This window comes from Gymnoscopelus microlampas, assembly GCF_963454915.1.
Source record: "Gymnoscopelus microlampas genome assembly, chromosome: 21".
NCBI lineage: Eukaryota > Metazoa > Chordata > Actinopteri > Myctophiformes > Myctophidae > Gymnoscopelus > Gymnoscopelus microlampas.
In genome coordinates, this window is record NC_139958.1 from 28,172,210 (window position 1) to 28,184,616 (window position 12,407).

Here is a 12,407-nt window from a genome sequence, read left to right on the forward strand (position 1 = left end):
ATGTTCTGCAATATCTGTTATTGCCAACATCATCATGTGAGACGTACATGCAAGGCAATGGTAGTCCCTTGTTAACTGTGCCACTTTATGTTTTATCTTGTGTCTCTGCAGGGATGCCATAAATAATATTCCTTGTATGTTAATCTCATACATGATATTAAAGCATTTCTGAATTCGTAAAAAATAAGTAAAGACAGTAAAGGCCCTGACAGATAGAAAGCATCAGTGACGTTTGCCACATGAGGCCCCTTGCTCTTAATTTGAACCGCTCCGCATTGGCCCAAATGGAACGTGGGAAATACTGTAACACATGCATGCTCACACTGACTGGAATGGACTGTATTTATATAACGCTTTTCTCCAAGGCATTTACAATGTATTTTACATTTAATTATCATCAGACAGCTGCTTATGAAATGCAATTAGGAAGAAACACCACAGGGGCTTGGATACTGTACACATCTAGTCAGCTTCTATCATGTCACGTAACATGCCAGAAAAAAGTGATGCTCTTCATGACCTTTTTTCTCTGTTTACTGTGGATCATGTCTGACATGTGTCCTAATAATCAGTGCAACAGCTTGAAAATGATCCTGCGTGTCTCACCACAGGATAGATCCGAACATTTTGCCCTGAAAGGCTTGTCAGGCAGCATGCCGTCGCTCTAGCTACGGATGCAACCTGGAATCAGACCTAAAAATCCACAGCAGGCCTAATTATGCAACATGAGATCATGCTAGGTACCCACTAGAGTTGTGTCATCATGATCACTGCATAGCCCTCTGCATCTCCTGCTAAAGAAAACCCCACCTGCTAAATGTAACCATGAAAGTGGAAAACATCACAAAAGGAGAACCTGCCATTGGGTTTTCAAAGGCTACAACATAACGTGCTTATAGGCTTGGATAAACAACAGAAAGGGAAATCTAATCATAACCAGTTATGGCTGGCAGCAGCTGTTGTTAGCAACTGTACTGTCATCTCTGATTAATTGATTGAATACTTTATTAACAGTTTGCAAAAAAAGCACAGAAAGTACAGTTCTACACATAAGGATGCTAAAAGGATGAAACCCAAGAAAGCACTATGGCTAGTTTGCATTGGGGTCCTGTGTATTCAATTCATCGAATATTCTGTATTTTACATTTCTACCTCTTCTTTCACCTCATATATTCATATTCTCTCTCTCTCTCTCTCTCTCTCTCTCTCTCTCTCTCTCTCTCTCTCTCTCTCTCGCTCTCTCTCTCTCTCTCTCTCTCTCCAACACACACACACACACACACACACACACACACACACACACACACACACACACACACACACACACACACACACACACACACACACACACACACACACACACACACACACACACACACACACACACACACACGCCCGTTCCCCCCCACGAATTTGTGCGCGCACACGCAACCTGCTCACAAATGCACACAAGCCGTCACAGTGCCAGCTTGGTCCGGCGGCAAGCCTGCCTATCCAAGATAGATCGCAGCACTGCATGTACCCTCTCCTCTCCTCTCTGGATGTTTGCGCATAGAATGACCGTCCTGGCGTCAGTCACTACGATCAATTATTACTAATCAACATAGCTTTCTTTTAACTTTGACATGAGAGTAATGGGGATCATTTTCGCGCAGCTGCTCTTCTCCCCGTGAATGTTTTCGGTCGGATAATAATCCTTTCCAGGCATTTTTACTTCAAACTTGTCAATAGGATTATATATAGCCCTATTGCTATGCCATTTAGACATCTTCAAAGTTGTTTTGGTGTGTCTGGAACCAGGGGCACAAATTCGAATGTCAGGGACATGGATTTTTTTCCGTCATCGGTGCTTGAAATGTTAAATTAGGAGGATGAAGGCAGGTGAGTCAGCCTTCGTGTTTGTCTAAGCGACGCGCACTGATCATTAACGGTTAACGGTGCGTATTGCTGGAGAACAGAGTCGTGCATCTGTGCAGCGGATTGCGCCACGGAAAAACCCGGGGGAACGGACCGATGAGCCGACATGGGTAAGTGTATGGACTTTATATTACATAAACGATGGCCACGGCCCACGGAAGAGTATTATACTGACTACTGAGTCAGGTAATTTGACAAATTATCACCATCAGTCATACAGGAGCGCAGTTTGTGGTCTGCGCTTTACTGCACAAAATAGGTTGATTTTTTGGCACAAGTCCACCGTATAGCCCAGTGCTGGGTTGGGACCCATTTGTGGGTCGCAGACACATTTGTATTGGTCGCCGGTAAATATTTAAAAAGACCCCCCCCCCAAAAAAAAGAAGGGGAAGACAATCTATGATTTTATGAAGAAATTCCATGAAAAAAATACAATAACACCTGGAAGTAGGCTAATGAAAATAGCAGATCTACAAGCGTGTAGATCTGCTATTTTCACTAGTTTGGGTCCCGGCAAACGCCTATTTCTCTTTGGGGTCTTGAGCTAAAACGTTTGGGAACCCCTCTTATAGCCTAACTGGGTGTATACATAGCGGGGAGAACGACTTTTTTTTTTTTAAAGCACACTTATTTGCTCGATTCCCGGCTCTTTGATTCCCACTCTACCTTAAATAGAATAGGCTGCATCCTGATTATGTTTTCAAACTGTTCAGGATCTTTCTTTCCAAATGGAAAACTGCTTAAATGATGCTTTCCTATTTCGTATAGGCCTATTTGCATGTGCAAAACAACCCTCAAGACGGTTCCTGTTCCCTTTAGAAATGTTAAAAACACCTACAGGAATGCTGCAGATAGTTGTAGATTCTCTGTCTAGGCTATTCTTGAAATTCAGTGGACAGTGGACACCATATAGTGTTAAAACATACCACAGCATGGTAGACTTAAATTGCATAGAATCTAAAATGTTTAACTGTGTGGCCTGTTGCCCCCTCAGTCTCAGGCAAATGCATGCACTAATAAGGATGAATTGCCCACTCTGCTCAGTCAGATTATATTATCTCTTGTAATGATATGTATTATTATTATTCCTTTATAGTAGGCTATAATCACTCACAACTAGGCTACTTTCAGACAATCACAAGCTAATTCAGGGATTGAATAGTACAATTACAGTGAGATTTACATTCAAGCTATGGCCCATATGAAAACCCCTTCAGGCAGTTAAGCTGCCAGGCATCCCTATATAGGCTGTGCTTCCTCAACACGCCTCCACACCTCACCACCAGTTGGGCACCTCATGAGGAGGATTAAATTGAACCTACAGTTTTAGAGTTAAAACAACTCTCCAGATTTCACTGTGTTGGGTATCAAGCCAATCTACAATTAGACCCATTTGGCCCATGACGCCTTTGTAGGACAAACTATAAGTTAAACATTACAGTAAAAATGAGTTATTATTCAGGTCTCTCTCAATCTCCAACAGAATCAGAATCATCTTTATTGTCACATCATAGGTAAACCTTACAGGTGTAAAACAGTGGGTGAAATTCGTTTTTGTGCAAGCTCCATTGTTTTTTGTTGTTTTCAGAAAGAGAAAGACAAAAAGAAGGGGGTGCAGGGGGGAAAAGAAAAAACAAACAATATATATTTTTATACATCCATACAATATGAGGTTTACACACACACACACACACACACACACACACACACACACACACACACACACACACACACACACACACACACACACACACACACACACACACACCACACAGGTGAGTTGAACTGAAGAGCTGTCATGTAGTGTATATATAGGATATTTAGTTTGATATGTAGTCTGTGTACAAAGCTCATAATTCAGTGACAGGGCATCTCACTTGTTGGAGTGTTGTGGCTGCTTATTCTATGGTGATGGAAGAAGAGGGGGCACCATGCAGCCAGACGGATGCACATCCTCTGATTACAATTACTGCCATTATAATTATGGATGCAACTAACAATTATTTTCTCTAGCAATTCACTTGATGATTATTTTTCAGATTACAGTATTTGATGAATGACTTTGACTAAGATCATAAAATTATGGTGAAATAATCGGCAATAAAGTACAAAATTATGATAAATGCTTAATACATGATACTTAATGCACATAAATTGAATTTGATTAGTTCCACACACTAACTAATCAAACTAAGATTAGTTAGATTAATTTTCTCTCATCATTTCACCCCAATACTTACAGTTCAACTTGTTATAATTACTGTGCAAAACCTTGACACTGAAGCTACACATAAGTGTACTGTACCTTAACTCTTTTGAGAATATTGCAAACTTCAATGTTCCACCTATACCCACAGGTCAGAGGCTGGTTATGGCTTGTCTAGTCTTGCATAGTCAGAGGATCAAGAATTCCCACCTACTGATATGTCTGGGGAAATCTAACTTAAATTAAATACCATTTACTGCCTGGGCTAGAACAGTGTCCACTTACAAACCTACACCCACTGCCTGTAAAGAAAATCACCATAAGGAATGGCAGGAGAATGGCAATCATCATGTCTATGTTTGACAAAAGCTGAAAGCATTCAATAAGAATCATCCCATTCGCTGAATAGGCCTAGACATCAATTAAGTTTAATTTACACTTCCTCATTGGATGCTGTTGCGTACCAAAAATAGCCGACCTACAAGCTCACAACACTTCACGCTTATCTGTTTTTGTTTGGCACCGTACTCCGTCCGTATAAATCAGTGATTCTCAAAGTGGGGTCCAGGGACCCCCAGGATTCCTTGAAGGGGTTCCAAATGGACCCTTTCAGGTCTATAACTGATCAGAGTATAAATGGAACCAAAAGGACATGTAATGGGGGTTCATTGCCTCTAATGCATATCAAAGTGGGGGTCATTTAAATGATTATACCACTGGAATAAATTATAGTTGTGGATGCACCAACTACTGTATGCTACACAACTTCAGGTTCTCTGAATTGGGGCTTTTGGTCCTCCCACTTTCAATGATTATGGTAATTTGAATCTCTGAAGATTCATTTGCATCTATTTGTATCATTATGATAGCCTTTGATGTTGCTGTACAATATATCCAATCTGAATGCCATAATCACTGTACTAATAGAATAATAGCATTTTTAACAGCCGATACATAGCGTTTGTACTGCTTTTCAAATACATTGTGTGCAAAATAAAATTTGCCTCGCATTTTAGTAGGTTAGGGCTAGCATTAGGCCTATGGGGTTCATTTACCCTGTTTATAGCCTAAGCAAGATTCAAGGAGTTGTATTGTCATTCCATAACATACGGTTATGGAAGGACTAAGCTAGTACTATTCAATTATTAGTGTTACAACCTATCATTAATGAATTATGATTTGTAACATAAAACATGAATATTGCCTGTTGCTTGGCTTGTTCACTTAATCCAAGGCCAAAGGATTCCTCCCCTTCTCCTCTGATATGGGGAAGGACATTGACAGCAGTGTGGCTGGAAATTAGGAGATATCATTTTAAATTGGCACTGCCTTAGTAGAAGGCCTTGCGGCGAGGCCTTACATCCAGTTAATGGTTTATTTAATTTGTACTTATTCAGACTCAGTTTTAGCTTCTTCTTCCAAACCACATACAATTAAAACAAAATCTCCAAAACATCATATTTTCTTTTTAAATTAATTATATATCTGCATAAAAAACCTTTCCTGCACTGGAGTCCAGTGGCATTTCTGGCCATTCTAGCTCTTCTCATGATCCAACCGGCATCCCCCTTGCAGATGGCACCCTAGGACCTAGGGTGACCCCGCCTAGGTTGCCTTTGTCAAATTATTACAGTTTGAACAATGGTTAAGCCAGTGTTTTAGCTGTTACTATTTGTAATTCTTTTAAGGTGTCACCTGGATCAGGGTTTGCCGCTGCATCCCCTCCACCAAAGTAGACCAATCAAAGCTCATGCCACGACGTGCATGTCACAAAACTGTAACTGTAACTGATAGCTGAGAACAGACCATGAAATTGCACAAAACGTATTGATTAATTTGTGGACTGAAGGCCACATTGCAATTTTGGTGCAGCTTTGTTCACCAACTACAACTTGGACAGGGAGGCCGTATCTTCTGTATGTCTTGCTTTTACTTATAAATGAAGAATATTGTTATACAGAAACAGTTATTCAGTAACTAATGTGGATACTGGCAGCAGATGGGACATCATCATATGTAATCATGATAAGCAGATTACATGTATCTATGGCTCTTTGTTGAAACAATTGTAAAGTGTTGAAGACAAATGAAGACAAACATCGCTCAGCAATAGAGAAAGACAGATATGAAACTTGAAGACAGATGGGCCTATAGAAAATGCACCACTGGAGGGTAGACTGATTGCGATGTTGTTTCTGGATGAGGTCTGATAGCAGCAAAATACTTTATATTCAATAGTGTCTGAAAGATGTTCTGTTATTACTGCAAAGAAGTCTGAGCCCTGAATGATGTTCATGGTTCCTTATTCTGAACATTGCTGAATGCCCTCATGTGGGTTACTTTTCTTAGTTATGTCTTTATGGTAGTATCACATTCGCCACATTCTATTGATATGAAGTTTCAGTTCAACTTAAGAGAGACTTCACACCATAAGATGAATGCAATTATATTTATTGATAAATACAGATGATAATGACATGAATGCAGTTGTATGTTTATGAATAGTAATACAATTAATTTGATATGTTTGGCACAGGCTCCATCGTAGGAGAAGAATCAGATCAGATCTGTCCTGATCAGATCCTGCCTGCGGAAGGCAGGGGGCTCTTCAGGAGCCGGCCCCCTGTAGATAGGGCTAACCTGGTGATGCCTGCTGCTTGGGCGGTGTCGGGGAGGTGGTGGGTGACCTGAACAGACAGCATGAGTGAGACAAGGAAGGAGGAGGAGCCCTTTTAAAGGGACTCTGTCAATCAGCTCAACTGATCTGATTGGAGCAGGACCAGTGAGGTGATAGGAGAGGAATGTAAGGAATTACATTTTGCTCAGTCTCTCTGTTTAAGAGAAAAGCTTTGATTTATATAGGCTAAAAAAAGGTAGGATGAAAGAATGCATGACATCAAATATGATTTATAATTAATGTATTAATGCGTTATTGTTTATTAAAGGTCCAATATTCCATGAACCATTAACACTGCTCGACCCACAGTCTATCTGTCTGACTGTTCGCAGTCTCTTTCCTTGACTGGACCTTTTTGCGTTCTTCTCTGTGAGAGCTTCTCAGGTGAACTTTCAGATTAGTGTTTTTTTCCCCGTTTTAGCTGCATCCCACAAATGTCACCATCACTCTTCATCACAACACATTTATTTTTTGTTCACTACGGGGAAGTCAAGTCAGTCATATACTGTAGGACTGTGTTGATTTATGCCTACAGCTTTAGCTGTTTTCAGAAAGTCTCATTTGCCTGCATACTGCACAATCACACCAAAGCATGTTCCTTTTCTTCTTTGGTGGAGTTATACAGCACCTGGCATCCACTATGTTGCATTGCTGCCATCTTACTGTGTCATTATTTTATGAAAGCAATCAGTCCACCAGGTATAGTGACCACAGTGGAAATTGAGGAGGGTAAACTAAAACTAAGCTTTTTTTTTTACCTAATGTGGGTGTCTCTCCCCTTTTCAATGCGCTAGACCCGTGGGAGATGGATTGATGAGGTGGAGAGCAACACCTACAGTACCATCAGCTCCCAGTACTTTTACTGCGACTTACATGCTCAAGCCGTGCTACTCATGCACTGAGTTGGCGGTGCCCACAACCCACAACCTTGTGGTCCAAAGGCGGGGGCTCTACTAACTGAGCTACCTGGACCTGCAGTTTTATTCAGCTTTAGTTAGTTTTGCATTGTTCATTTTAATTTGAATTTAGTTTTCCTTTCAGTTTTTCTTTTATACTTTTTTTTTCAGTTAACAAAATTATGTCTCTCTCTTTTAGTTTTAGTCTTAGTTTTAGTTAACATAACTGTGGGAAGAGACAGACGTAGTGATTCTTATGAACCTGACCAATAGACCAATTATTTATTTACCTAACATTGAGACTGGATGCACAGGTGATTGTTTCATGCAATCAATTCTCAACCTGTTGTTTCGCACCCCAACCCCCTCATGTGTGTTGGCTAGTGAGGCGCGTCCTAGCGAGACCTGACAGAATGGGTTTCATTTGCAACCAGTATGACGCTTCCAACCAGTGTGACGTTGTCTGTTAAGGGGTCTATGAGACCAACACTATACTTCACCACAGCAATTGTTGGAGTAACTAAGACATTTGGTGGAAAATATCTTTTTTTTCGATACTTGGATTATCAACTGCGAGGCAAAAGTTGCATGCCTTCAGCTGAAGGGAGGAGGGAATTGCCATGTGTAGATCCCATACGGCAAACAGACAACTTGCGCCCCATTTGCTATTTATACTGCACAGCCTTGTAGACATGTATCCCAAAGCCTGGAGTCAGATTATGAATTCATCATTTTTTTTTAGTGAATTTCACAACATGCGGTATATAAGGTACACAGAGAGAATTTAAAATTCACAGTTTGAATGTCAGTGAAATGGGTAAGAGGAAAGACATATCTTAATGAATCACTGCCATGCTCCAACTCCTTAATACTTTAAGTGGAGGCAGGACATTACACGGCTGAACCCTTGGCTGACGAGTTGGCCTCTGCAGCCTGCGAGTCGGCGGATCATGTCGTTGTTGTCGGGACGAAAACCTAGTATCTCCATTCTCCATATTTCACCTTTTCATGCATTTTCTTACTTTAATCCCCTACTACAGCACGCAAAAGTAGAGGAAATAGCAGAAATTGTCTTTTTTCTTTTTAGTGAAAGTGGTTAAGTGTTTAGGGCTTGAGGGTTTTATAAATATTTAACCAATGAAAAGTAATAACAAGAGCTTGCTGCTAAAGTCGTTAATGCTGAATGATGTTTCATAATATAATAATTCATATCTGAAAAGTAGCTAGTAACTAAAGTTTTCAAATAATTGTAGTGGAGTAAAACAAGTACTGGAAACTAGAAAAAGTGCTCCTCGGAGCACAGGTGTCTGCCAGGTCAGGTAGGTTATTGTGGGCCAGCAATGTTCGGAATTTGCCAATTAGGATGGAATATAAAAAATCGGACGGAACCATCTTGATCACTTGACTATAGAGATAATGTGTATGGATTTGCATGATGTTTGGACAAAATGTGTATGAGTAATATAAAAAAGAAAATCGGCCTCCTGGTGGCGCTATAATAGGGCAATGTTTAAAGGGTGGCGTTTGTTCTTCAACGTAGTGTGAATGTGCGTGCAAAGTTCCACTGCAATCGGACGCTGCGTTCATGATTTGCGGCATTTTGTTGAAAACGGGCCACTCCTGCAAACTTTAGATGTCAATGTTAGCCAATCAGGATGGAATATGAAAAATCAAACGTATCCATCTTGATCACATGACTATAGAGATCATGTGTACCGATTTGCGTGAAATTTGGATAAAATGTGAAGGCGTAATCTAAAAAAAATGTTTTACATAAGTTGGCCTCCTGGTGGCGCTATAACAGGCTAATGTGAAAAATGCAGGGCAGATGATTTTCCTTGGCCTCTAGGGAGTATGTGTGCAAAGTTTCACACAGATCGGTGCAGTTGTAGTTAAAAATGCAAATCTGCCTTTTATAGCGGCAGGCTGATTTGAACATTTTCAAGTGGCATTTCTTCCTCGGCCTAGTGGGAATGTGTGTGTGAAATTTCACGGAAATCGCAAGCTGTGTTCATGATTTGAGGCATTTAGTTCAAAACGGACCAATCCTGCAAACTTTGGAAGCCAACCTTAGCCAATCAGGATGGAATATGGAAAATCAAACAGATCTGTGTTGATCACATGACTATAGAGATACTGTGTACTGATTTGCATGATGTTTGGATGAAATCTGTACGAGTAATATAAAAAAATGGGTTTTGCACAAATCGGCCTCCTGGTGGTGCTATAATAGCATGTAAAAAAATTGGGGCAGAGTTTCTGAATTGGCATCCAGGGACAGTTTTGCAGCGACCGGGCCAACGGTGCCGGAGATTAGCTGTTCACAGACAGATGGACACACGGACGGACGGACGGACGGACACACGGACGGACACGCGGGCGGACGGACACATGGACGGACGGACAGGGGGTAAAACATACTCTCTCGCCATGCCTTTCGGCCTGGCGGAGACAATTAAAAAGTACAAATACCTCAAAATTGTACTTAAGTACAGTACTTAAGTAAATGTACTTAGTTACTTTCCACCATTGGTACTGACTGAGAACAGTAGTCAGTTCTCTTGGTACATACATGGTTTCTATCTGGCATGTGCTTCAACCCCTGCACCTTCTTAGCCTGAATCCTAGCCGCTTGTGGGTCTTGGGGAAGAGGACGTATAGTAATGTGACCTTATTTACAATACTAGACCTGTGCCCATCGGGGGCACTGACTAACTAATCAAATGGCAGATGCGGGGAATTTGCCAAAACAAGCTAAGGCTGGGGTTGCCATGGCAATCAATTGGCTCATTTGGGCCACAGCCAGAGCCTTTTCTGGTGGTTCTGGACAACCGCCTATCCAACTGACTCAACACCGGGCACTGCACTCCCTCGGGTCGTCTGCCACGCATGTGTCGAATTTGAAGTCGGCCCGGGCGAACGGTTCTCGAGATACGTGGATTACAGACATGTATTGTAAGAAGATGCAGAAGATGTAACGTAGTCCTTACCGCTTTTGCACTGCTGTCTCAAAAAAGACAGCATTTTATGGTAGTAATAATAATGGAAGGAAGGTGAATGCTTGTCATTAGTTTCTGCCTACAGGCACATGTGACACTGCAATATGTGAACTGGAAACCGCAAGGTTCCCAGTTTGATCCCGGGCTGGGGGGCTCCCCCAGAGTTAGTGTCGAAGTGTCCTTGCGCAAGACGCTGAACCCCTAATTGCTCCCGATGCGCAGGCTGGTGCCTTGCATGGTTTCCTCCGCCATCGGCGCCCGCTCGCCGCTCCGCACTTCAGATTGTCCCGCCTCCCAACTAGTCGCCCGCCTCCCATTGAAAATGAATTATTAGGCATGTCAATCGCTCAGCGTCTTTAAAGCCTTAAAAGCTTTAAAAATACATTTGGTAATAACATATTTTAATATAGCTATACTGTATATAGTGGATGTGGCCTGCTCTGTATACTGTTATTATTTTGTCAACCACTGACTAAATAAATGCCAGTTTTCATTTGGATCATATTCATTTCGGCACAAGATCTAATACTATTTCATCAAATAAAGTTTTACTTTTTAATTAGTTAATTAATTTATTCAATAGGCTTAGATACTGTATACAGAGCTGACATACCAGACAGCTGAATTTGTTCTTGGCCAATGACAAGAAACTCATTACAGCAGACATCAAGCTGGTGGATGTTCTGGATCCCCCTTGACATCTGCTTGAGAGTCATGAAATACTGGCAACTTACTGGGGCTGTTGTCTGGTAGCGCACAGTAGAGAAAAGAACTGCTGTGTCCAATGAAATGAAGAATAGGCTTAGGCTGGCTGGGGAAAGAATGGGGAGTAACACTTCATATCAGAATGGGGAGTAACACTTCATATCAGAATGGGGAGTAACACTTCATATCAGAATGGGGAGTAACACTTCATATCAGAATGGGGAGTAACACTTCATATCAGAATGGGGAGTAACACTTCATATCAGAATGGGGAGTAACACTTCATATCAGAATGGGGAGTAACACTTCATATCAGAATGGGGAGTAACACTTCATATCAGAATGGGGAGTAACACTTCATATCAGAATGGGGAGTAACACTTCATATCAGAATGGGGAGTAACACTTCATATCAGAATGGGGAGTAACACTTCATATCAGAATAGGGAGTTACACTTCATATCAGAATAGGGAGTTACACTTCATATTGTCGCTGTCGGCTGGAAACCTTGTATGCCAAGGACCCCTAAACCGCCATCTGAAAATGTTTTGTGCCAGGGACCCCATAAGATAAGATTAGTGTTTAAAAATGATCAAAATTATTCAAAATCTTCCAAATATTTTTTTCGATATTTCTCAAATATTTTCAAAAAATAGCAGGTGTACCAGCTCGCAGTGCGGCACAAAGTGACGCGCTGTGAGCTTGTACACCTGCTATTTTTGAATAGCCAACATTTAAATGGAAAAATTGGTTAAAATGATTGTGATGCTATGTTAACTACTTTTGCTGGGGACCCCCTGGAACCCCCCCCCCCCCCCCAAGGACCCCATTTTGAGAACCAATATTCTAATGGCTTCGATGTAGTTATTATCTAGTCACAAGCTCTTGTTTATACTTTTCATTGGTTGAATATTAATCGACAGATAGACATTTTGACGTCACTTTCAAACATTTTCAAAAATAGCAAAAATAGCTCATCTACAAGCTCATTGCGCATCACGATGCG

General features: G+C 41.2%; 1 protein-coding gene across 1 annotated transcript in view; it reads left to right on the top strand.

Annotated features, from left to right (window-relative positions):
- Nucleotides 1-2,023: 2,023 nt before the first annotated feature.
- The window catches only part of lrrtm4l1 (leucine rich repeat transmembrane neuronal 4 like 1), a gene marked incomplete at both ends in the record, with an annotated part of 68,617 nt that continues 58,233 nt past the window's right edge, over nucleotides 2,024-12,407 (top strand). The window contains one exon of the mRNA XM_084047181.1: nucleotides 2,024-2,027. Within this exon, the coding sequence (XP_083903307.1) occupies nucleotides 2,024-2,027 (4 nt within the window). The remainder of the gene's footprint in view (nucleotides 2,028-12,407) is intronic.